The sequence below is a fragment of the Corythoichthys intestinalis genome, chromosome 3, assembly GCF_030265065.1.
Source record: "Corythoichthys intestinalis isolate RoL2023-P3 chromosome 3, ASM3026506v1, whole genome shotgun sequence".
Classification (NCBI taxonomy): Eukaryota; Metazoa; Chordata; class Actinopteri; order Syngnathiformes; family Syngnathidae; genus Corythoichthys; species Corythoichthys intestinalis.
The window spans coordinates 9,331,019-9,358,934 of NC_080397.1; the positions used below are offsets into that span (position 1 = coordinate 9,331,019).

Below are 27,916 nucleotides of genomic sequence, written 5' to 3' on the forward strand. Positions count from 1 at the left end.
CTGCCGTCGCTCCACGCCAGCGCCACCACATAACTAACAAGTGCAAAAAATACACTCTAGACCACAAGAAGGACGGAAGGAGGAATTGTTTATGTGCTAACCTCTAAAGTAAAGTTTAGTTAAATATGCTGTTGTGCATGCAAAACAGCTTCCACCTGCTTCAGGAGCAGTTGGTCTCTAGAGCGAATGCGCATGTGTGTGTGTGTGTGTGTGTGTATATGTGTGTGAGAGCAATAGAGACAAACATATGAGTGGGAGTTTGATCTGCTGCAACTTGCTTATGCTTTGTTGATCAAAACTCACAAATGCTGCTACTTTGGAAAGAAAGCAACAGCAAATACCCTAAGGTCCAAAACACTGTTCCAGTGCAACCTCAACATTTGAACGCCTAATTAAAAAAATAAAATAAATAAAACATCGAAATATAAATTACGGTGTTTTGTACCAAAATACATATTCTAAACCAGGGGTGGGCAAACTATTCCACAAAGGGCCGCTGTGGGTGCGGGTTTTTGCTGCAACCCATCAAGAGGACACCTTTTCACCAAACTGGTGTGTTATAAGTAGAGGTGTGCAAAATTTCCGATTCTTAGATTACTCGCGATTCGGCCGTGGAAGATTCGAGAACGATTCACAAACATCCAAATTCCGATTATTGAAATATGCAAGGAAAGCGGAAGTACAACACACTCAGCGCGCCGCTCGGTCTTCGGGACAATGAGGAACGGAGCGAGAGTAGCTAAACATCATACTTTACATTACCCGGCCCATCGGGTAATGCCAATGCTCAACTCACGGCTCCAGCTCAACTCATGCCACGAGATAAAAAAACACAACAACATACCTGACTGCTGCCGAAAAGCTGCTACAAAGTACATCCACATAATGTTACGGTAGATATCATTTATATAGGACTAGATGCACTATAGATTCGGTAGCGTTAGCAGCACATCTACAAAAAGCGAGAGGCGGGCATTAGTAAACGGCCGCCATCTTAAAGCAGTACATTTCCCTGCAAGGCTGTTGTAGCGAACCTTCCAAGCAAACCTAATTAACTTTTTATCTAAAATACTCCTAAATCGGTAAAATATTGACTTGAATCTATCTTTAAAATAGTTTTAAAACTTTTACATGTCGAAAGTAGACAAAAGGGAAATTATGGAATAACAGGAACAATTTTAACAACTTTAACGGTTGATTCACAACATTAAATTAATTGAATGTAGTTTAAAACTGCTGATACAGAATGGGGACTGGAGTTTTTTATTTACTGTTATTTTTGTATATTTTTTTACTGCTATATGTTAACTTGATACTGAAATAGTAGTTTGGTTTAGCCTGAAAGTATTTTTGAACAATTTTGGAACTAATGTACAAAACATTAAAAAAAAAAAAAAAAAAAAAGGGGGGGGGGTGCATCAATAATCGTTTTATAATCGAATCGGAGCCTCTGAATCATAATCGTAATTGAATCGTTAGGTGCCCAAAGATTCCCAGCTCTAGTTATAAGCAGTGTTGTTAATAACGGCGTTACAATATAACAGCGTTACTAACGGCGTTATTTTTTTCAGTAGTGGGTAATCTAATCAATTACTTTTCTCATCTTGGCAACGCCGTTACCGTTACTGAGGACGGAAAGGCATGCGTTACTATGCGTTAGTATATTGGTTGAAAAGTCTGAGGGAGACTGACTCACCGAGACGACAGAGCAGAGCAGGAGTGCGGAGGAGCAAGAAAGTTGTGACGCCGAGCAAACGCGATGCTAGGTAGCTCCAATAATACATGTTGTAGCCGATAGCCTACAAACTATGCCCGCATGTTATGGTAGATATGGTAGACATGGTAGATATCACATGTACTGTATATAGATATAACTAGATGCAAAATGACAGACATGGCACTAAATGCGTTAGTAGACAGCCGCCATCTTAAAGCAGTAGACTTTTTAGGACGGCTCTGTTGTAGAGTACCTTCCTAGCAAACCTAAGTAACTTTTTATCTAAAATACTTCTAAATCGGCAAAATCTTGACTTGAATCTGTCATTAAATGATGAAACAGTTTTAAAACTTTCATATGTCGAAAGTAGAGAGAAGGGAACTAATGCAATAATGGGAGCAATTTTAACAACTTTTAACAGTTGATTCAGGGTAAAGGGTAAATTAGGGTAAAGAATTCGGCTCGGGCCAATTGTACCAAAAACCTTCACAAAAAAATGCACATAGTGTGGCCAATGTTTTTTTTTTTTTTTTTTGAAAGAAAGCGGTGAAGGGGGAAAAAATGATGAAACTGAAGAACACAAAATTCTTCCATTATCAAACAGTGAGCAGTTAACTTCATTTTATGCCTAAATGTAATTAATTAAAACATTTCCAGAGAAATTCTGATCTCTATTCAGGTTTTGAACAAATGCGGGGATAACGAAATGCGTATGACCTTAAAACGCAATTGGATTACGAGAATCCAAACTCTGGAAAACCTTAAAAACTCTCTTAACGACATAATTGAGGCACAAATGTCCAGTTGGTTCTAGGCCTAAACCAGGGGCAGTCCCAGCTCAAGTCAAGGCATAAATCTCCAAACAGTCTTACCACAAAGTGTACAAAGGGTAAGGCTAGGAGGCCCAGATAACACAAATACCTCCATGCCCACGCACTCCCATCCCCTCCCCTCACATAAACACCATGATGTCATTCAGGGACCCTGCTGGGTGGATTAAGTGCACATCTGGGCGACAAGATAGAAAAGACAGAGCCTCAGACCATGAACGCGTGAATTCGTGTGTGTGTGTTTACACATTTTTAAGCATTTAAACTACAAACTAACATTTTAAAGAAGGTAACTAATCAAACACGTGTGCATTGTCGATGCCTTTCCATTAATAACTTTTCTCACAATACAAAATCCCTAATAGTATTTAGATGTGAAGTAAACAATGGGGACATTTTCATTAGTGAGAGACTAATGGAATCGTAATGGAAGCTTTAAAAAAATATATAGTAGCTTTTAGGCAAGATGGACACTTGGATTAACTAATGAGTTGTCATGTTTGTAAAAAGCCGACATGTTAATGAACGAAGAAATGACATTAAAAGTTTCAGACTGATGTGACGGCGTAAACGGCCAATTTCACAGCTTGTTATGCTTAAGTATGCTTGAGAGCTTGCACCATCTTGTGACACTTCTCTTTTCTCAACCGATTCGCTGCTCTGGGCCCAGGAAACTGGGCCCTTTGCCATATTCTCAGCCGGCCCACACGTCCGCCCGCCGCCCACCAGGAAGAGGAAATTAGAACCATTTCATCCTGTCATTTCTCCGCCACCGGAGTTAAGCAGAAAAGAAAGTACTAACTCATACACCAACACTGACCCACAAGTCTTCAAAAGGAATCTAAGACCTTTTGTTTGGTTGATTTTTTTTAATCTGCGGGTGAAGGGTTAAATTATATTAAATGCTTCTGTTGGGGGGGATGCAGCATAAAGTCTTGGGAGGAGTCACGGGAGGAAGCAAAACCTTAACAAGCCTTCCGGAAGATGAGTGGGAGTATCCAACCACTCCCTTAAGTACCTCTGCTTTGCATGCCTGTGCGCGTGCATGCGTATGAAAGCAAGAAGAAAAAAAAAAACAGCCGAATGAATGGAATAGCACTCGCTGACTACTCGGATGGGGGCGACTATTAGGAATAACAACCGTATAAACTGTCTTCCAGACACATATCCACAACAGCTCCGACCCTTGTTCTATTTTACGAAAGCACACCGTGGTTCTTCCGGTCCTTGACTACACTTGTCACACTGAACAGTACTGGACAGTACTTCTTAAGTACTTGGCTGCCATTAACAGTGATAGACGTCCGACCCTTTTTGACTGGGAGGAGCTGGTAGCGATCCCATCCCTCCTTGTTAAAAAGCATTGGACGTTGATCACCGTCAATGGCATTGAATGATTCAAAGATAAATACAACACTTAATATAAATGCCTCATGTGAGAGACTGTTGCTTAACCCTATACGCTCTGAGCATTTTTTATGCGAAATTAGGGGTTGATTTTTTGATGAGTATTTATAAACCATAGACTTCACTATCAGTTGGTAGGACGGGGCTCGGGGCCGATCCGTTGGGGGCCCTTTTTTAAAAAACTTAAAATTCAAATATTTTCAAAACCAAAGCCACTAGCGACCTTAAACCAAAACAGGCACCTCCCTTAGGCATATATGAGTCTCTATGAGCAGCGGCATCAAAACATTCAAAGTCATTCCATCCAAATGCAGAGATAATCACCTATATTTTCAGGATCAATTGCAAAATTTAATATATCATCAATCATCAATCAAGTTTTTACCAGAAATAGCAACTTTATTTATTTATTTTTTTTTTTTTTTTTACAAAATCCCACATGGCGGCCGTCACAAAACAAAGACCTTTTTAAGTTGAAAATTCTTTTAAATAAATGCTTAAATCGTGGAATTTCTATAGATATGAATGTAAAACAGTCTAAATTCTTGGTTAAAAGCAAAAAACAGGCAACTATCATTCATTTTACGTAAATATATCAAGCCAAAGTTCCACTCATTTTATCCATGGATGTTTTTCACAATGTTTCAAAGTGCATGCATGGTGCTATTTAATATAATGATTATCTTGAATCCTCGATCAAATCACTCTTGAGACACACCTGCCTGCTTGTATGCAGTAAAACCTTCGTCCTATTTCTACCTAAATCTAGCATTAGAACACAGTGTGTGTTTGACTTCATCATACTGAAAGCCAAATCAACGTTTTGCCTGGGTCATGCCCCCTACGGGAAGGCGTGGCAATGTCTGTGGGAGCTGTCTTGTCAACTGATGGTGTCATGAATTTTTTCCCAAATCTTTAAATTTTTCAAACTGTCATAACCAGTTAAAGTTAAAGAATTTTAAATGCCAAATAAGGAAAATCACACAAATTGCTTGATTACTGATAAACTATAAATCTCAGTAAGGTTTTAACCACTGATAAGTAGTTGATAAGAGACAGAGAAAATGAGCATGGAGTAATTTAAATTCCAAATGTGGTAAAACTATACAAATTATTGTCATGAAACTTGTTCGATTCCCTAACCCAATGAAACTAAAAATCTACGAAGGGTCCGTTTCATGCCTCTGGTTCTACCTCTTGCCCTGCCCTGGATGGATTTTTGGTCATGGCAGGGGGTGGATCTGAAAAGTGAAAAAAGATATATTCTAGGGCTGTCAAATTTATCGCGTTAACGGGCAGTAATAGTTTTTTAAATTAATCACGTTAAAATATTTAACACAATTACCGTATGCACAGAATGACCCGTTCATGCGTTGCCCCAAACAGTTTACAATGACGACATTTTAGCACATTGAGAGCGAAAAGGCAGGGAAATGCGAGTGGACACAGGCGTTCTTTGGACCACGCCTTTTATTCGCTTAAGCTTTGGCAACGCTTTCACAACAAATATAAGTATTGTGGCGAACAACGTGGGGAGGAATGAAAGGAGACGATCCTTTTCTCGACTCGCTTAATTGAGCACAATGCTGTACATACTGTATACCATTTGCAGCCACTACTAACAGTCATGGTTTCCCAACTTCCCATCATGCATTTGGGCGGCGCAGGAGGTGATATTTTTCTTAACACGCTTAATTGAGCACAACGCAGAACATACTGTATACCATTTGCAGCCACCACTGACAGTCATGGTTGCCCAACTTCCCATCATGCATTTGGGCGGAGCAGGAGACGATATTTTCCTTAACACGCTTGATTGAACAAAACGCAGAACATAGTGTATACCATTTGCAGCCACCACTGACAGTCATGGTTGCCCAACTTCCCAAAAAAAAAAAAAAAGCATTTTTAATCGCAGATTGCGTTCTAAACCAATTATGCTGATATTTGGAACATGGAAGTAACTTTGTTTAAAAAAAAAAATAGATGAATAAACTACATGTTTATTATACTCCAGTTGAGGTCTACTGTAACAATAAACATACAATGGTATTTTTACTTATGAACGTCTCGACAATTCTATTCTAAATAAAATTTTCAGGTTACAGCACGCATCAACGGGAAAACATTGCCTCTTGTTACGAAAGAAATTTCAGGATACGAGAGGGAGAAAAAAAAAAAAAAAAAAAAAGAGTATGGGCTGCTACTCGCAGCTCCCAGAGTTTACTGAATGTAACATACTTGTAGCTGCTCTGCCACTGGCTATTGCATAGCATCTTCCGTGGCACCCAATTGGCTAAGAGGACCTCTACTGTATGCGTATGTGTCTTCATTCAGCCCATGAGTTTTTCTGACAGTTTAACGTGAGTGTATTAACTTTTATTCTTTACTCAATTCTTTGTTTTTTACATTATGCACAACTCTCACTTTATGTTTATTGTGCGATAATCTAATCGTAACATGTTTTGATGCATTTTTATGCTTTATAAAAGATTTAAGTCTGAATTTTGGGGGGCTTGGAACGGATTAGGGCATTTACATGAAAAACGCGTTTCTACTCACGGAATTTTGAGTTTACGATACTACTTCCAGAATCAATTAATTTCGTAAGTAGAGGTACCGCTGTATATAAAAATGAAAATTAAACATACTGAGGATTAAAATACAAAATATATTTCATTTACGGAACAAACCCGATGCTCAATGCTAAAATAGTTTAATAGGCCATTCAAAACGCTAACGAAAATTAGCATCGATTGGCCTTGTTTGATTTACTCCCAAAAGAATCAATATTATCACTCACAATCGCCACACTTCTTGTGATAGCCAATAAATATAACAACATTCACAGGACTTTAAGGACAACCAGACAAAATTCAATGGATTTCTAAGACAATTCATCAAGATTTCCAAGTTTTAGACCCCCCAAGGTTGAGCGTCGTGTTAAGAGGTTGCATGTCTATTTTGTACTTTGTGAAGTGAAACAAGTGCCATCGTTGTATTCTGATTAGAAATGACAAATTTTGAAACAATCAAACAAAAAATGCCAATAGTGAGTTAAGCCATGCAAAGTAGGTAAGCCCCATTCCAAAAAAGATAAAACATTGAAACAAGACTTACTTTTTCAGAGGGTCGATAACAGTCTTCTGAATCTGGTTGACCTACAATGTAATCAAGAGGAAAACAGCATCAAAAGATGGTAAAATCTCAAATTGTCAAAGTGAGTAAAGCTCAAATGAAATCCCTACTAATTTCTCAGTCATTAGCAACAATGTCGCTGCATAAATGACAACTTAAATTTTGAAACGAGCACTCATGATAAGAGAGATAATTTGTGTGGGGGAAAGTAGGGAAAAGGAACTAACGAAAGAAAAAAATACGAGACTTTGGTGATGATTTTATTGCACGCAAACCCTGAGGTTAAACCCCTGAATATTCATCAAGCTTGATGTACAAAAGGATGCAACTGTCAGGGGACGGACATGAAAGCAAAGCCTCACTGATTTCAAATCCTGGGGAAGGTGGGCCGCCATACAAGATGAAAGTTCTTCACAAACAAACACTTTAAACAATAACAGTTTATCTTTTTTTTTTCTTCTCAGTACATTTTCCTTCTGGTTGGCAGAATTAAGAGGCGAGGGCAAAGAAGACAAGAGGGTGCTTTGTGTATGTGTGTGTTAAACGGAGGTAAACGAACATCTCATTTCATGGCCTCCAGCCTCAGCATGAGAAGTTTGCAAACAATTCATAAAGTTTCTTTGAAGAATCAAAATGACGATCTTTCAACAGAGTAAAGTAGATCAAGATGCATTGGGCGATTAAAAATCGGAAAAAGATCAGAAAATGTTTTGATCAATTTGGTGATCCAAGGTGTCAAATGTTGAGGGATTTCACACACAAAGAAAAATCGGATATACTGTGTACTAAATACAAAAAATAATAATTTTGAAACACCAGCTAGCTTATTGCTAACCAACAATGACGCTGTAAAAAAAAAACTCAGTTAAAAAAAACAACAAAACAGGTTGAACACTTTATAGACCCTACCCACCGACGTCACAAAACCACGTGCTCGCTGTATGGTTCCGCCCACTTGTCCGTCATTTTGTCTCTGTATTAGCATTGGTTTCAATTGATCGAGGAATTTAAAATGCATTTCATGGAAGACCTGGTGCTTTCTGATGCCGTAAACTGACTGGATGTGTTGCATAAAAGGCGTTATGTGGAAAAGCTTCGTTTATTTGATGCCCAAATCGATGTTTTTCGACCCACTGTCTTCGCCCTGTCTGCCTGACATCTGCTACGCTGATATTTACAATTATCTTGTCCACACAAAATCAGCCTATTCTCACGAAAATTTGAAAAACTTCAAGAGCTTGGAGGCTTATAAATACTTCGTTGCTGGTTGGGTGAAACAGGTCCTCGTCCACGAAAATTCGGCAGGAATCTATCTTGTGCTTGGAAAGGTGAGTTACGAAATTTTCAATTCAAAATCTTTTGTTATTGCTAACATCCACTGTCAAGTCTAATGTATTTCATGTCGTTTGTCAATGGAGTTAAGGCTTTTAATGTTTATATGGTTTAGCGATAGCACTCTCACTACATACATACGTGTATGTTGTCGGCGATTAGCCTAGCAATGATCTTAATTGTGGTTATTTGTCAGCCCAAAACCCTCTAAGTATATCTTAAATGCATCTTACCGGATATAAAATGACTACTACATAGTCTGTGGTGATTTTTTGGTGCCCAGTTTTCACGTCGAATTGCAGCCGTCCATTTCGCTCTCCTCTTTGGATCCCTCGGAATACGGTAAAACTTCAAGTCTCTCCTTCCATCTTCTCTGTTAGTGCAACCAACAGCCACACACGCCTTCACCATTTTGATTATTAATGTTAAGGAGCAGAAAAACACGCCGTAAATAGGAGGAATGTACGTAGCCGTAACAGGTTAACACTATGTTTTGACGGACAATTGGGCGGTACCATTCAGGAGAGCGGAGTTGTGACGTCACGTGGGTAGGGTCTATAGGGCAAGTGAGTGTTTTTGTTGCTGTGCTTTGTCTTAACCCCATAAAGACCTGGCATCCCTACATACGACCACATAATTAACATTTGGTATACAAGTGTGGCCTGTATGAGTCAAAATAAGATTTTCACATATGTGGATGCCAAGTCTCTTCATATATATTTTTTCTTAGAATTAATCATTTCATATTATATATACAGTATATGAAAAAAATAAAATGAAAAATGAAATGTTCCAAAAAATTTAATTCAATAAAAGTTTGAAGTGTCCGATACTATCGGGTAGCCAATAATGTCGACTGATAAAAGCATTTTAAAACGATATCGGATAATAACCACATTGGTTTTTCATTATCGGTTTTGGGCCAATATGCATGTTGACTTCAAAGTGCATACAGAAGCCTTCTGTCTTTGTACAAGAGCTGGTCACAGCGTAACACAGCAGTTATGTTTATTGATCATTAGATGTCTTTAAACTAAGATGCTTGGGATTTGTTATGTAAGCATTATCATTATTAAAGCATCACAATAAAATTAGCCATAAAATGTTAAGTGCACGACCGTATATATTGGAATCGGTTTGATATTGGCATTAGAATTTTGCAGTTGGACAACATCGGGACGTCGGTTAAAAAGTCTAAAAACTCTAAAATGAATAAACACAAACTGGTTATAGTCCGTGATAACTAGGCCTGTCGCGATAACAAATTTTAGTGGGCCATAAATTATCTTATAAATGATTGCGATATACGATATTATTGCGGTGCCCCCCCCCGCAAAAAAAAATTTTTTTGAGCGTTTATTTATTTATTGTCATCATCATCGGTATCATTGACAGTTGCAAGATGTGATATGAGTACCCGATAAAACCGAAGAAAAGACAAGGGCTGACGAGAGAAGCATATGCTTATCAAGTCCCGTCCCCTTTTAACTGATTTACAATAACAGAATATAGAATACAGAGAATACAGTATATATTAATAGATCAATTACACCCATTTAAATAAATAATAAATGTTTACTTTTAAATTAAAAAATACCTTTTAAGAAATCACAACTAAAAACAATAGACCATGCCTCTTTCAAGTAAAAGACAACAATATTAATACCGCACAGAAACACATAATGAATAAAATGTCTTTTTTCAAGAAAAGCTAAAATTGCACTTAATAACAAGCATTTAGGCACATAGGTATAAAGTTGCAGTCACTGTAATTGCACTTCAACAACAACAGAGAAAAATAGACTAAGTAGCAATAACCAAAAATTTGTCTCCCAAAGATATTAAATATCATTAAACAGAGGTAAAACGGTCTCACTTCTTCAGCAGTTGCCACGTTTACATGGAGCCAAATATTCCAATTACAATCGGAATATTTGTTCAAACCGAATAAATGTGTTCCATATAAACACCTCATTCGGAATGAACAGGCCCAAACCGAATGGAATTTCATTCCGATTCACAGGGGTGGAATATTCCTTTTCCCAAACCGATTAGAAGTAAAATTATATCATGTAAACAGGGAAGCGGAATGGTGTCTGGTTGCGTTCTTTCTGCACATGCTCTGTACTGACGTGGTGACGTCACTTTGTGTCGTAAGTAACGTCACTTGCAACATGGCTTCCAAGCACAGCGCACCTAATTGGAGTCCGGCGGAAAGATTGTATTTAATTCAAACTTTAAAAGAATTGAATATAATTGCTCGTTTAGACGGGCGTAAAACGAGGAACAGTGAACTATTTAAAAAAGTTCACGAGAGGTTACACGAGGCCGGAATAGACCGGAGCGTTGACCAGATTAGAAACCGGTGGAAAACCGGCTACTACAAGGCAAAAGAGCAAAACAGCAGAAGCGGATACGACCCCACAAACACAACAAGTGGGTTAAAGTTAAAACAGCAGCACTCCGACGATCGATCTCCATGTTTTGCAACGTGACGCTTTGTTTTGATTAATCTGCGCATGTCAGACGGCAGTTGTCAAACGTCCTTTCGGAATAAAGGCAGTCACATGTAAACGCTGGATCGGAATAGATGAAGTGACATGTAAACAGCTGATCTGAAATTTCCATTCGGAATGATTTGAATCGGTATGAATAAAAGTCAGCATGTAAACGTGGCTCGTGAAGCTGACTTCACTTTCCGTGAGGGAACGCTATTTTGCGCGGTGTCGTCTGTATTTCTCACATCAAGCGAATACCTCTAATTGTCAATTAACGCGAGGAGGAGGCTCTGCTTGTTACGAGGCAGTTTTCAAACTAAGCAGTGAAAACTGGAGAGGATGATAGTGTTTCAAATGATCATGTAGATTTATTCTGTTGGTCATCTTTGTTGAAACAACCTCCAGAAACATTTTGCAGACTGGTTCGTCCTCTTCCTCATTCCGCTCGCTCATTGCTGTGCGCCGACAGTGCACTCGGCCCGAGTGCCTCCATCCATTAAATGACGGTCACTCAAACTCAAATGTATAAAACAAACATACCCAGAAGTTAATAAAACAGAGTGGCACAAGGAAGCTGAACTTTAAACAGCGCTGTCAAGCACGTCTGCCACACATCAGCGGCAACCGCGTGCTACACGCGCGCGCACGTGCACGCGAGGCGATAAATCGCAGCAGGAAAATTACCGTCATCATTTTTATATACCGCGCGATAAATGGAATTATTGCATATTGCGACAGGCTTAGTGATAACACTCAAAAATTGAAAAACAATATTGGACCTGCCGTCGCCAATGATAGATGTCCAATTAATACAAACTAGGGATGTCCCGATCCGATCACGTGATCGGAATTCTGGCCGATTTTTCAGAGGATCAGAATCGGGTGAAAAGGATTGGGTTTTTAATCAAAAATATATATTTATGTTTTTCTGCTGAATGCTCGTACAGCCTCTCACTCGCCCTCCTGCTGCATTTCTTTCTCAGCAGTGCCCTGGAGTCTGTTATTCAAAGTTAACTATGATTGACAAGGATGTAGCTTTTATCTTGCCAATGAAGCTGGGTGTTAGGTTTTGTGTTGGGTTTTTCCTAGTGTGACTTGTCTCTGTGATTACCCATTGATTTCACCTGTGTGTGTTCTCCCAGTGTATCCTGCAATCTGCATCCACCTGTGTTACCCAGCTGTTCCTCGTCTCGTTACCCCTTGTCTGCATGTGTATATAATGACCCAGTTCCTTGTCACCTTTTGTTGCGTCATTGTCTATGTCTATGTCTATGTCCGTCTCTGCCAAACTTCAAGTCCGTTCCAAGCCCTCGTGTACCAGTTCCTCTGATTTAAGTAAGTTTTGTTTTAATCTTGCCCTTTGATCCCCAGTGGTTTTGTTTGTACTTTGTGTTTTTGTTAGTTATAATTAAAACGTTTTTTGAGTTCATTGCCTTCTGCCTCCTGCCTTGCATTTTGTTTCCTGCGTTTGGGTCCACACACACCTGCCTGTCCAGCATTCCCTGACAGAATGACGCAGCCACTAGTGGACCCAGCGGGAAACAACCGGCACCGGCATGCTCGCCGACGGCTTTCTGCCCGTTCCCCCGATTTTGTGTTCCCTCGGCATATATTTTTGGACTCTGATTCTGACTCCGACCTGGATTTTGATTTCACGCCCTCTGTTTCCCCTGGTAATTTTTCTTTCCACCCGTCGCACTTGGTGTCCCGTTCTGAAATCTTGGCCAAAGACTCCTACCTGGGATCCCGTTGGGCCATCTATCGGGGACCCCCCCGGGGTGGTCTGCGGGGACGCCCAGGCTCACTGCGGCCTAATGGGGCTATTCTGCCGCCCCTGCCACCTGAAGGCACTCAGCAAAAGCCTCGGCGTGGCCGTCAACGCCGACGGCGCGCGGCAGTGCTGACGTCGTGGGTTCCCGAAGCTTCCGCGCCGGCTCCCCGCAGTCAAGTGGCTCCCGCGCCGACTCTCTGCAGTCAAGTGGCTCCCGCGCCGACTCTCCGCAGTCAAGTGGCTCCCGCGCCGACTCTCCGCAGTCAAGTGGCTCCCGCGCCGGCTCCCCGCAGTCAAGTGGCTCCCGCGCCGGCTCCCCGCAGTCAAGTGGCTCCCGCGCCGGCTCCCCGCAGTCAAGTTCCTCCAGCGCCGGCTCCCCGCAGTCAAGTTCCTCCAGCGCCGGCTCCCCGCAGTCAAGTTCCTCCAGCGCCGGCTCCCCGCAGTCAAGTGCCCGCGCCGACGTCCAAGCTGCCCGAGGTGCCCGTCCCGGCGCCTCGTCGCCTAGTCCCTGTCCCGGCGCCTCGTCGCCTAGTCCCTGTCCCGGCACCTCGCCGTCTGGCCTCCGTTCCAGTGCCTGCGCTGACTCCACGCAGTCCAGTGCCCGCGCCAACGTCCAAGCTGCCCGAGGTGCCCGTCCCGGCGCCTCGTCGCCTACTCCCTGTCCCGGCACCTCGCCGTCTGGCCTCCGTTCCAGTGCCCGCGCAGACTCCACGCAGTCTAGTGCCCGCGCCAACGTCCAAGCTGCCCGAGGTGCCCGTCCCGGCGCCTCGTCGCCTAGTCCCTGTCCCGGCGCCTCGCCGTCTGACCTTCGTTCCAGTGCCCGCGCCGACTCCCCGCAGTCTTTTGCCCGCGCCGACCACTCCTGTTTTCCCCTGCGACTCCGCTGCTGTCCCGCCAGCAGACGACGACGACGACGACTCCGCTGCTGTCACGCCAGCAGACGACAACCACTCCGCTGCTGTCACGCCAGCAGACGACGACCACTCCGCTGCTGTCACGCCAGCAGACGACGACCACTCCGCTGCTGTCACGCCAGCAGACGACGACCACTCCGCTGCTGTCACGCCAGCAGACGACGACCACTCCGCTGCTGTCACGCCAGCAGACGACGACGACAACGACTCAGGCGCTGTCCCGCCAGCAGACGACGACGACAACGACTCCGCTGCTGTCCCGCCAGCAGACTCCTGCGACTCCGCTGCTGTCCCGCCAGCAGACTCCTGCGACTCCGCTGCTGTCCCGCCAGCAGACGACTCCGCTGCTGTCCCGCCAGCAGACGACTCCGCTGCTGTCCCGCCAGCAGACTCCTGCGACTCCGCTGCTGTCCCGCCAGCAGACGACACCGCTGCTGTCCCGCCAGCAGACGCCGAAGTTCCTGGCCCTCGCCCCGACGATGCTGCTCCCCGCTTCTTGCCACGGCTTGGCGGCATGAAAGACCGAGCACTGCCTCGTCTGGGACGCCCACCTGATCGGCCCGTGCGGTCGCCCAACGTCTGGCGCCCTGGACGCCCTCCAGATCGACCCTTGCGGTCAACCCATGTCTGGCGTCCTGGACGCCCGCCTGACTGGCCCTGACGGGCTGGTGTTGCTCCCTCCCCCGAGCAACCTTCTGACTTTTTGTTTCTTCAGGACGTCTGGGATCCGTCCTTTGAGGTGGGGGTACTGTTAGGTTTTGTGTTGGGTTTTTCCTAGTGTGACTTGTCTCTGTGATTACCCATTGATTTCACCTGTGTGTGTTCTCCCAGTGTATCCTGCAATCTGCATCCACCTGTGTTACCCAGCTGTTCCTCGTCTCGTTACCCCTTGTCTGCATGTGTATATAATGACCCAGTTCCTTGTCACCTTTTGTTGCGTCATTGTCTATGTCTATGTCTATGTCCGTCTCTGCCAAACTTCAAGTCCGTTCCAAGCCCTCGTGTACCAGTTCCTCTGATTTAAGTAAGTTTTGTTTTAATCTTGCCCTTTGATCCCCAGTGGTTTTGTTTGTACTTTGTGTTTTTGTTAGTTATAATTAAAACGTTTTTTGAGTTCATTGCCTTCTGCCTCCTGCCTTGCATTTTGTTTCCTGCGTTTGGGTCCACACACACCTGCCTGTCCAGCATTCCCTGACACTGGGTAGCTCTACCATCAATGCCGCACATGTGTCAATCATGGTTTGGCTTGTTAAACATAGGTGATACCGTGTTGTGACAATTCATTGTGCAAGCAAAATTGCATTTTTAGTGCCTTTTTCTACATTATTACTGTTTAAAATAATAATAAATAATACATAAATAAAATAATTCACATTACGAAGGCGGCACGGTAGGACAGTGACACGTTTAAAACTAGTGTTGTTTTTTTTAACAAGGTAAGGTAAAATATGGCACATCACCGCTACAGCTTGAGCTCAACATTCATGGTGGAGTCAATGCTGCTGACAGTGAAAAGTGTGTGTATTTCCACAGTGAAATAACTCAACTGCACAGAGAATATCGTTTTATTTGACGTAAAGCATGTCTGTCTGAGATCAGGCTCTACCAACAAAGGTGTAGATGTAAAAATCAGTGTTTAGCTTGTTACGTAGTGTGCTGTGGCAACTCATTGTGTAAGTGAGAGGCTGTTTCAGCAGCGTGAGCCTCAAAGCGTGAGTGGATTTGAGTGGACCAATGAAGCATTAAATAAAGACAATGATTTTTTTACATTATTCTTGTTAAAAAATATTTCACATTATGAAGGTAGCAAGGAGGGATAGCAAAAGTTTTTTTTTTTTTTTTTTTAAACAACACTTTTTCGGTATCGGGACTCTGGGTGCAATAACATGCGATCGGGACATCCCTAATACAAACTGAAAGAACTGGCTGTGGACGCTCATGTTTCAGTGCCATTGATGGCGCTTGGCATCCAATCCATTTTGACTCGGAGGTTTGGCAGTGATCATTCGCTGCCAGCCTCTTCCAGTCAAAATTGATTGGACATTTATCGCCATCAATGGCGGCCGATGAGTTAAAATGCCCTGTGAAGGATTTTTTTTTTTTTTAAATCGTGAAAAGAATATTGAACATTCAGATTGCTGAGCCCTAATAAACGGAATGAAGGACAACTGAAAACATCAACGTGAGTCAGTGGCGCCACCAGGGGGTGGCCAGGGGTGGCCACGGCCACCCCTATAAATTGGTTGGCCACCCCACTTGCCAGTATATCGTTAGATTGTTGTAGCATCAGTTATGCATTTCATCCCAAATGAATGCATTTATTTTGTTTTGTTAAATGTAAGGCTGTCAAATTTATCGCATTAACGGGCGGTAATTAATTTTTTAAAATTAATCACGTGAAAATATTTATCGCAATTAATGCGTTCGCAGTACGAATCATTCACGCATTGCTGCAAACAGCCTACAATGGCATCGTTTTACTTCTATACAGAGATAAGAGGCAGTACTGTCAAGTGAATGGAGTAGATAAAAGCGTTCATTGGTGCTCTTGATTGGCAAAAGCTTTGTCATCTCTCCCACAGCAACCATAAATATTGTGGGAAGCGACGTGGGGAAGAATGACAGGAGTCGATCTTTTTCTTAACACCCTGTAGTGTACCCAACGCAGAGAAGATATAGCATTTGCAGCCACCACACAAAGTCATGCTTGCACCACTTCCCATAATGCATTTGGTCAGAACAGTTAAGTCGCTACTGTATCATTTACTGAAAGCTCAACAAATACACTAGATGGCAATATTTAGTCACAATATACAAACTCACATTTATCCTTTAAGAATTACAAGTCTTTCTATCCGTGGATTCCTTTCACAGAAACAATGTTAATAATGTTAATGCCATCTTGTGGATTTATTGTTATAATAAACAAATACAGTACTTATGTACAGTATGTTGAATGTATATATCCGTCTTGTCTTATCTTTCCATTCCAACAATAATTTACAGAAAAATATGGCATATTTTGGAGATGGTTTGAATTGCGATTAATTACGATTAATTAATTTTTAAGCTGTGATTAACTCATTTAAAAATTTTAATCGTTTGACAGCCCTAGTTAAATGCACACCTTATGCCTAATATATACATCACAAAATAAAACAGATTTGTTGTGGAACTCAAAATGTTGACTGGACAGTTACGGACTATGCACATTAAATCATTAGTAACATGAAATATTACACAATACACCAAAGAATATCAGTAGCCGTGTCCTCAAGTCTTTCTGATAGTTTTCCCCTGACCTTTTTACTGCAATAATATAATGAAAACCTGAAATTATAGCTTTTAGTTTTGGCCACCCCAAGATTTTAAGTGGCCCCATCTGGCCACCCCTATGAAAAATTTCTGGAGGCGCCACTGACGTGAGTAGCATGTGATGACGACGAGCTATCATACGTTTACTCTCTATTAAAAGGACAGCTGATACGGCAACGGTACCAAACAGAAGCGAGGTCGCAGCTGTGTAATGCGAAAATGCCCTGACAGCGCTATGAGAAGGCACCGTAACGCTGAGGCACATTTCCAAGTGCAAAATGCTTGATTGTGGTTTGAGGGGGAAAAAAACTGGAATGCAATAACAAACAAGTGTATGGGAATTCACATGCTCTTTTGTTTTACATATTCACAGCAACAAACTCCCCTCCCCGCCTTCCCGGCGCCGTTGCTTTTAAAGGTGAGAGCATGCGGCGAGGAGGGAGAAGAGGAGCAGCGGCAGATTTGCTTAAGCATGCCGGTGCCCTCTACCCTCTGCCCCTTCTCACAGAAAGGAGGGGCAGAACTATTCCTCGGAGGCCCCGCCAAGCCCGAGGCCGGCGCTCAAGCAGCAGTCTCCATCAGTGAGTCACGGGGCAGAGGCCATCCCGACACACAGGCCTCCCAAAAATACACGCAGTTCGCAGAGGAAATCAATATCCCTCCAAACGCGGCATCCTCTACCGCGCTGCCGCCATCTACGCTGGGGCTCAGCTTCGGCAGCAGTGCGCCCGCCGGCGGGGCTGCGCGCCCTCCTCAGCCCCAGAAATAAACACACAGACCTGGGCCACTGCTGCCTTCATTATCGCTCCACGTTTCATGTGCTGGATGCTCTCTCTCACTGGCGGGCCCCGCGGCGCAACAACTTGTCAAGGGTGCCTGCTTTTGTGTCCATGTTCGCAGGAGAGCCAGGGTTTTGCTGCGGGTGCCGTCGGAATTCACAGTCAGCTGGAAATGCTGCGGATGTGCGCAACACCTAGCAAACCTGAGGTGATTTCACGCGGCGGACTGACCAAGAAGTGCCAGCGATATCTTTCTTGCCTTGAGCTCATGTTTAGCCACTTTACAAAAAGTCAAGATGGAATCAAGGTTAGGAAGTTTATTTAGTAAGACGGGGAGAAGTAGGGGGAATATCAGGTAGGATGAGCTGTCAGTTCCTCTCTAGCAAAAGCTTGTCCATCACTATGGAGGAAATGGAATTGCACTGGGATTAGCGTCTGTCTGAATCACGATCCAACACATAACTCTGCATTTCTGTTTCGCTTCAACAACCTTTTCCATCTATAGAATCGTTGTGAATTGTGCTCACTGACACTTGAACACTGCTGCTATGGAGATAATGAGACAACTTTAGCAATGTGAGTGGATTGAGCGCAGTCAAACAAGTCATGGAACATACAGAATATGCTCAGTGCGTTTGAGCTAGCTTGATTATGATGAATTAATCTCAAATATGGCAGCTAAAAACTGCTGGAGTTGAACTTCAACCAAGAAATATACTGGAATTTTATCGGTTAAATTTTTTATGGGCCGCTACTAACTGCGCTAGATGTCCAATCCATTTAGCCTTTGATTACAATTACGGAGGTCAAATGTTTTCTGTACATTTTACCAGGTTTGCACAGACTGCAGCAGGGATTTTGCACCACTGCTCCACACAGATCTTGTCTAGATCGATCAGGCGTCTGGGCTGTCACTGAAAAACACTGAGTTTGAGCTTCCTCCAAAGATTTTCTTTTGGGTCTGGAGACAGGGTAGGCCCCTCCAGAACCTTGATATGCTTTTTACGAAGCCACTCTTTGGTAATTCTGGCTGCCTGTTTCATGCCATTGTCATGTTGGGAGACCCAGTCAGGACCCATTTTCAGTGCTCTAACTGAGGGAAGGGGGTTATTTCCAAAAATTAATGATACATGGCCCTGGTCATCCTTTCCTTAAAACAGTGCAGTCGTCCGGTCCCATGTGCAGAAAAACATCCCCATTGCATGAGCTACCACCCCAATGCTTCAGAGTAGGGATGGTGTTCTTGGGATGTACCCATCATTCTTCTTCCTCCAAACACTATGAGTGGAATTAAGACCAAAAGGTTCTATTTTACTAATATGACCACATGACATTCTCCCATGACTCATCACGATCATCCAAATGGTCATTGGCAAGCTTAAAATGGGCATGGACATGGACTGGTTTAAGCAGGGGAACCTTCCCTTCGATGCATGATTTTAAACCATGACGTCTTAGTGTATTACTAACAATAACCTTGGAAATGGTGGTCCCCGCTCCTTTCAGGTCATTGACCAGGTCCTCCTGTGCAGTTCTTGGCTGTTTCTTTACCATTCTTAGGATCATTGATACCCTATGCACGGAGCCCTAGTACGAGGGAGATTGACAATCATGTTTGGTTTCTTCCATTTTCTAATAATTGCCTCAACAGGAGATCTTATATCACCAAGCTGCTTGGCAATTGCCCCATAACACTTTACAGCCTTGTCGCGGACTGCAGTTCTGTCTCTGGTGTCTTTGGACAGCTCTTCTTCCTGATTGTATGGGGTAGACAGGTGTTTATATGCAGCTAACCGCCTCAAACAGGTAAAAAAGTCAGATTCAAAAAGTCTACCTGCACTCCATTTATTCGTTGGATGTTTTTAAAGGCGACTTACAGGTCTTTGAGGCTCACAATTCTAGCTAATAGAAAGGTGTTCAAATACTTATTTTCAGCAGTATGATAAAAATAAATTGTTAAAAAAATCATACACTTTGATTTCTGGATTTTTTTTTTCTTTTTAGATTGAATCTCACAGTCGACAAGCTCCTACCACAAAAATTTAAACCCGCCTATCATTTCAAGTGGGAGAACTTGCAAAATCGCATGGTGATCAAATACTTATTTTCCACACTGTAAATATAAATGAGACCTGGCGTCCACATATGTGACAATCACATTTTCGGTTATGTATGTCACTTGTATATTAAATGTTGCATCAAATGCCATATTGTGGACTACATTTGGCCTCCCTTGTATATCAAATGTTAATATTGAGGATGACATGACCCAAAATGTGATGTCCGCATATGTGGTTGCCAGGTCTCAATTAAAATTAAATTTATATAATAATAATTATAAATAAATTATAATTATTATAAATATTATAAAATGATTAATTTCTCTTAAGTGTTGTTAGTGACAGTAGGGCTTCTCTTTATTAGCCCTTCCAAAGAATTTTGTTAAATAATCAGTGATTTTGGTTCCAAGTTTGAGTCATCATGAGTTTTAATCACGTGATTCCATGAAAAAAAGTGACTGCTTAGAAGACAAATCATGCTTGATGCCATTTAAAAATACAGTAGAGGTTAACTTGGAACAAGGCCGCCATGGAAAAGGTAATTGGACAGCATGTAAAATATAAAATGTGGCACATGATTTCTCAAATGGAAAGTTCATTCTCCAATATTGGATTTTTTTTTTCTTTATAAAGGAAGCTTTTATTGAACAGTAGTGCCTTTAGGGTCACATGTACCTGTGGCCATGATTCTACTCTAAAGCTCAAGAAAACACTTGGAAGGAAGAAGAAATGTTGTGAAAAGAATATGCTGGTGTTTTTATCTAAAAATAAAACAAGCTAAAATGACCTTAGTTATCAGCTACTTCCTGCAAGATCGCACTACTTTTCTCACTGCACATTGTCTCTGTTGTTGAGTCTGTCAGCATGATAGGAAACAACAATGTCAGATAGCAAAGAACACTTTTATTTGAAACCTTATCATAATCTTCACACCGTAAGACTCGACAAGAGAGGAGAAAAACTGACATGTATCGTAACCTTTATTCCAACCATTCTGCAGGAAAACATGATTGCAAGAAATTTCAACTTCAAGTATTTTAGGACAATTTTGACTTGTTCAAAATGGTAATGGCAATTTCCGCCCAAATCTTCATTTTCTCAAAATCAAAAATTACACAAAAAAACGACTCAATTAAAATCAAAGAATTGAACAACATTTTAACCATTAAACAAAAAGACTTCAAATCTGTAAGAAATGTTGAAATGTTTTCTGTAAGAAAAACAAAACATTTCATCTCTGGCTTTTTATACAGCTATTTGACCAATATTTGTTAATACAGACCTTTAAAATTTATTCTTCATATACATACATATAACACATAAATCTTAATTTAGGAATTTTTACATGTTAATGCAACCTCTTTGCGCAATGCTCACCAGGAACTGGAGGAGCACTCGCAGACAGCAGAGCTCTGCCAAAGCAGCCAAATTCAAAGCGTTGCCATATTTTTGATCTCTGTTACCTATAACTTTCGACTTTATCTTTTATCACCTACCCTGAAATTTCAATTCGAATGGGCTAATCTATTATCAAATTATCAAAGAATTCCTTTTCTGGCCTTTGTGACCGTTGAACCTCATTACCCCAAAATTTAATCACGTCTTTCATTTCATATTACAAACGCATTTCACTTTCAATTTGATAACACAGACATACAAACAGAAAACAGGCATTCAAACCGAATAAGCTCTGCCTTCCATAGGTTTTACAAATTAGCAGAAGTAATAAAGTGCAGTTTTTGTTTTCAATAAAGTGATGCTTTTGTGTGTGTGTTTTTTTTTTTTTAATCTGAATCATTAATCTGCCTCACCCCCAAATAAAATCGACAGAATAATTAGTTATTGAAATAATCTATAATAGTACCTCTATTATAAAAGATTAAGGTTAAATTTCCTGAGCAAAAAATACAGGCAAACAAGGGAACAAGGTACCATCTTGATTCTAGAGGCCTTTTAATACAACTACAACTTTTCATGGCAAACCTGTGAGCCAAATCTGATAAGCACACTGCACATTTATAACATCTTAATGAGATTTTTTTTTTTTTTTTTTAATCTAGTCAAATAATTTTATTCATCTTGACAGATTAATGCATCGATTATTCCACTAACTTTAGGTAAATTTCAAAAATGTTTTTAACAAGGGTGTAGGTTTGGTCTCAAGACTGGTAGGGACGATATCACAGCATAACCTGCACGTACACTTTTTGCTGGGGACAGGACATTAATAAGACCAAACAGATTGGGTGAACGGGGGTCAGGGCTACATTTCTCACGGATATGAACACAGTTCATCAAGCTCATTGGTAACTCATTTATTAATCGATTTAATCAATTAGTTGTTGCAGCCATATTAAGAAGGTAGTTTACACAGTAAGATGTCTGAAAATAGGCAAAAATGTGAATTGTTGTTTTCCAAAGTACAAGTAGATTTTTGTTCATGTCCTACTTTGACTTAACAAAAATACAATGAAGAAATCTGATCATATTTACAACTGAGAAGTTATACTGTATGTATGTTATAATTGAAAGAATTCAGACAAATTTGAGGTGAAAAAGGTCCTAAGCGATTAATTGGTTATCAAATTAGTTGTCAATTAATTTGCTAATCGATTAGTTGTCGATTAATTATTGCACCACTAGTCTGCACACAATGCAACTCTTTCCCTACCATCCCTATGCAAAGCTATATCTATTCTTGAATAAAAAACATTTCGACTAGTGATGCACGATAATGCATTTCTCAGCCGATACAGATAACCGATAATTTTCTCCTCGTTCCAACCGATAACCGATAATGTCAAGCCGATAATTCTATTAAAAGATTTATATAAAATTTTAAAGTATACACAAGAGAAAATATTACTGTGCAAAAATATTATTGCTCTTTTTTTCAACATCAAATATGAACAAGTAGTAAATTCCAACATCTAAATAAAGACAGATTGTCTGACATTGTGTAATGGTAAACTTTTGGCAACAATTACTTACAGAGTAAATACCTACAGTAAGTTGCACAAAAATGGCTTTAAAAGTAAGCAATTCCTAACGTATAACATTACTACACAGAAAAAACACAAATCCTTAAAACTAGTTAAATTCCCTTGTTTTCAGTGTAAATCTATTGGAAATAAGTGAAATTAACTGCTAGCACTTCAAGTATATTTCACTCAGATTTCTTGAAGAAAAATAGCCAGCTGAAAATAAGCTTAACAGCCTTATTTTAAGCAATAAATTACTATACATAATCCTAAAATAAAAAAAATTAAAAAAAAAAACACGTCTGAAATTCAAGAATATGTATGGTTCAAAACATTATTTGAAAGCAATTTTTTCTTGATTTAGGTGAAAAATGACCCTATTTTTTTTAGATGTTTGGGCTTAATAAGAACAAATGGCAATATTTAGTTCAAGTAAGTGGAATAATCTGGCGCATTCATCTGTTAACTAGTCTTCAACACTTAAACAAGATGGGGAAAATTATTTGACTAGATTTAAGAAGAATGATCTGATTAAGACGTCATAAATTTAAAGCGTACTAAATGCATTACTGACTGGATGACTTCTTTGTGTCGTTTGGTGCATGTTACAATAATCAACTCACCACTCTGCCATCATGATAAACATGCTTACTTGACATCACTTGTCCAAATGTCCGTGGTAAAACTGATGTGATCTGCATGTCTTTCACGAAGAATCGTGGTCGTATAAACTGCATTATTTTTTCATCCAGGGGTTTGGCTATCGGGTAATTTCGGGAATTTGCTCCCGCCTGTGCCCTTCAGTCCGTCCGGCTGCCAAATTAGCACCCGAGCCAGACCTCTGTCTTGAACTGGAGTGGCGGCGGCAGCCAAATTCGTACCGGATATCCGCCCGCTCCGGCCGGCTCGCTGCGGCGTATTCGGTGCATGGCTCTGCTCTGCCCGCCAAGGGCGAGGCGGCGGCGGCCTGCCGGACCAGCGGGCTCCGTCGGAAGACAGCTACTTGTCGACTATCGGTCTCGTCACTCGTGTGGTGTTTAGCCATAGATGGGAGTTTACCACCCGCTTTGGGCTGCATTCCCAAACAACCCGACTCCGGGAGGACCGCAGCGTCTCTGTTTCATCACAAGCCCCGTAGCTTCCTTTATAGTTTATTTGTGTTTACAATAGCTTTAGCATTCGCGCTAGCAGCAGCCTCATATTCGTTCCAAAAATCTTTGTGATGCAGTTTTGAATGGCTGCTGGGTTAGTGGTGTTCAATGAGGACACTTTCTTTACGCCTCGTGGAACTTCTGCAGTGCATGTTTTGTAGATGGCGAGAGCGTCGTTTATTTCATTTCACACACGGGAAAATCAACGCACGCTAGTGAGCGCACCTCAACACTGATAACACCGCCTCCTCTATGACGCCGTACTCCTCAACCCCTCCTCCCACAGGGGCTTAAGAGAGGGGAAGGGTTGAGCAGGCGGCGGTGGAGCAGTAGAGAAAACTGCTTGGTTGCGCACATTTGGAGGCTAAATCAAGTATATAATTATTGGATTGCATTATCGGTTGATTTTTAAAAAATCTGTATTATCTGTGTGACGTCATAATTGCCATTATCGGCCGATAATTATCGGTAACCAATATTATCGTGTATCTTTAATTTCGAAATTTCAAAGCTTTTTTAAAAGATTAAATATACTAATTTATTGCTTGAAGAGCATACGATAGGAGAAAAAAAAAGTCTTAAATGGCATTATTATGTGAATTAGAATAATATTTTGAGACGATTCGACTATATACAACAATTTAGCAAAGCGCAGATGACGAGAAATTAGTCTTTTAATCTGCCGGTTAGCCACGCCTACCATTACAGGGCTTTAGCGTCCCCAACAGGTGGATGACGTCAGCGGGAGACTGGGCTCATCGGTTTCACTATTCAGCCCATTGAGGGGAATTATTCAGAACGAGGAAAACGCGACGAAGAGAGCCGCAAAATGTCACTGTTTCAGTCTCTCTACTCCAATATTTTTACAGGATATTCTTTTTATCCAAGTATTTTTCCCCAATTGCTTTATAAATGGCTTGAGAAGGACCAGTCAGCCCGTCGAGGGGGAACTATTCACAACGAGGAAAACGCGACGAAGAGAGCTGCAAAATGTAATTGTTTCTGTCTTTTTACTTCAATATTTTTACAGGATATTCTTTTTATCCAAGTATTTTCCCCATTTGCTAAATAAATGGCATGGTCATGAAAAAATAACAGTCTTGTGCTAAATGGAATATGAAATAATAAAAATGCATTTATTCAGGACGACATGGCAAAATTACTCCATAATGGTCAAAACTGTCGACTTCACCTTTACTGTCGCACCTCCCGAACGATATTTTATGACACCTAAATCGGACATATGTCATTTCCCTTTCCCGGCTTCGGAGAATGTAAACAAACCAAGAGGCGTGACAGATAGCCGACATGCTAACCCGAACCGAGTGATGTTTCAAAGTCTTCCAAGCGGAAAATCACACATAACTAGCCTGGATTATTTGACATGACGACTGGGTTGTCGATTGTCTTCGCGGATCGGCAAACCGCCCGGCGGAGAGCAATTTACAGTTTGTTCCCCGGAGGAGGGTGACTACAGTTGTTGTGCAGCTAACCTGCTGCTAATGTGCATGAGGAGAGTTTTTTACATGCCTATCAATGATCAAACGTAAGTAGTCCTTTATTTAAAGAAAGTTTGTAGTGTTTACTTTGTAATAGCTGTATTAATATTTGACATAATACTAAACAAGATGTTTACTCACTTCCTCGTAAGTCCAATGGTCCCACAGTAGTCGGGCTTGTTTTGGCCAATATCCACGGTGAATGGGAACCTTTTGAAACTCCAAAAAGGCGCATACGCCTCTCCCTCATACAGAATGATTTTTCTGCAGCCGTTTGGCTGGCGTGATGCGAAAAATAAACGTATTAATCCGCAAAATCAGCTGAATCCTTCTTCCTCATACACAACAGTACGCTGTATAGTGAAGAGGACGCCTTCTCCCGTACACGTCACAGCGCCCTCCTCCTCAATACAAGACCGAAGCAAGAAGTCACTCATTTTCATGGCACGGGATTCAAAAAACTAAATAAATATAGCGATCGCTTCACACACATCCAAGCGGTTCATATCATTCAGGAGCATAAAATACCGCGTGTATTATGAAATAAACATGCTTTTTCGTGTCACATGCAATTTAAAATAAGTCCTTTAAACTTATTTTCAGCAAGCTATTTTTCTTATTTCAAGAAATTTAAGTGAGAAAAAATTACTTTAAGTACTGGCAGATAATGTCATTTATTTCTAGGAGCTTTAGACTGAAAATAATAAATAAATAATAAATAAAAAGGCAACCGGGGGGGGAGAATAAGGGAGAGTTTGGAGTTGACAGGATGAGAACAAATATCGACAAAAACCTATCTACTTCCCTCAAGTCTAGGTTTGTATGAATACCAATCCGATACCAAGAGCCAAAAATACAAAAGAGACCTGGATAGAGTGAAATTCTAACCTTCTCCTGGTTGAAGGAGTCCATGGTCTTCATTGCTGTGTCCAAAGCTGTCATGGATTCGAGGAAGGCCTGGTCCTGCTCGCAAAGCGGGTTACTCAGAAGGTCAGCGCAGATCTTCACTGCCGCTTTCGACATGGCTAAGGAACATGAGAATATCCTTACAATCTTTACATAGAGTGAAACCTCTGTTATCAGGTGGGTTGATAACTAACTGCCTTAGGGTGTTAACGATATAGCTGCAACTGATGGACAGGAAAGAATACTACATTATGATAGGGCGACATTAAGTGTAACGCGCAAAGACTTACATTTACAATTAAATGAACCTACAGTATTTGCAACCATATTTAAGATTAATAAATTATGAGAAAACAGATGATGGAGTTGATAGGAAGTCACATGTACAACATTAATTAACTGAATATACAGTGCCTTGCAAAAGTATTCGGCCCCCTTGAACCTTGCAACCTTTCGCCACATTTCAGGCTTCAAACATAAAGATATAAAATTTTAATTTTTTGTCAAGAATCAACAACAAGTGGGACACAATCGTGAAGTGGAACAAAATTTATTGGATATTTTAAACTTTTTTAACAAATAAAAAACTGAAAAGTGGGGCGTGCAATATTATTCGGCCCCCTTACGTTAATACTTTGTAGCGCCACCTTTTGCTCCAATTACAGCTGCAAGTCGCTTGGGGTATGTTTCTATCAGTTTTGCACATCGAGAGACTGACATTCTTGCCCATTCTTCCTTGCAAAACAGCTGGAGCTCAGTGAGGTTGGATGGAGAGTGTTTGTGAACAGCAGTCTTCAGCTCTTTCCACAGATTCTCGATTGGATTCAGGTCTGGACTTTGACTTGGCCATTCTAACACCTGGATACGTTTATTTTTGAACCATTCCATTGTAGATTTGGCTTTATGTTTTGGATCATTGTCCTGTTGGAAGATAAATCTCCGTCCCAGTCTCAGGTCTTGTGCAGATACCAACAGGTTTTCTTCCAGAATGTTCCTGTATTTGGCTGCATCCATCTTCCCGTCAATTTTAACCATCTTCCCTGTCTCTGCTGAAGAAAAGCAGGCCCAAACCATGATGCTGCCACCACCATGTTTGACAGTGGGGATGGTGTGTTCAGGGTGATGAGCTGTGTTGCTTTTACGCCAAACATATCGTTTTGCATTGTGGCCAAAAAGTTCAATTTTGGTTTCATCTGACCAGAGCACCTTCTTCCACATGTTTGGTGTGTCTCCCAGGTGGCTTGTGGCAAACTTTAAACGAGACTTTTTATGGATATCTTTGAGAAATGGCTTTCTTCTTGCCACTCTTCCATAAAGGCCAGATTTGTGCAGTGTACGACTGATTGTTGTCCTATGGACAGACTCTCCCACCTCAGCTGTAGATCTCTGCAGTTCATCCAGAGTGATCATGGGCCTCTTGGCTGCATCTCTGATCAGTTTTCTCCTTGTTTGAGAAGAAAGTTTGGAAGGACGGCCGGGTCTTGGTAGATTTGCAGTGGTCTGATGCTCCTTCCATTTCAATATGATGGCTTGCACAGTGCTCCTTGAGATGTTTAAAGCTTGGGAAATCTTTTTGTATCCAAATCCGGCTTTAAACTTCTCCACAACAGTATCTCGG

General features: G+C 41.3%; 1 protein-coding gene across 2 annotated transcripts in view; it reads right to left on the reverse strand.

Moving 5' to 3' along the window:
* The window catches only part of bin3 (bridging integrator 3), an 87,597-nt gene that overhangs the window by 21,994 nt on the left and 37,687 nt on the right, over positions 1–27,916 (reverse strand). For both annotated transcript variants that reach the window (XM_057832914.1, XM_057832915.1), the window contains 2 exons: positions 26,281–26,417; positions 7,075–7,115 (listed from right to left, as the gene is read on the reverse strand). In XM_057832914.1, the coding sequence (XP_057688897.1) occupies positions 7,075–7,115; positions 26,281–26,417 (178 nt within the window). The remainder of the gene's footprint in view (positions 1–7,074; positions 7,116–26,280; positions 26,418–27,916) is intronic.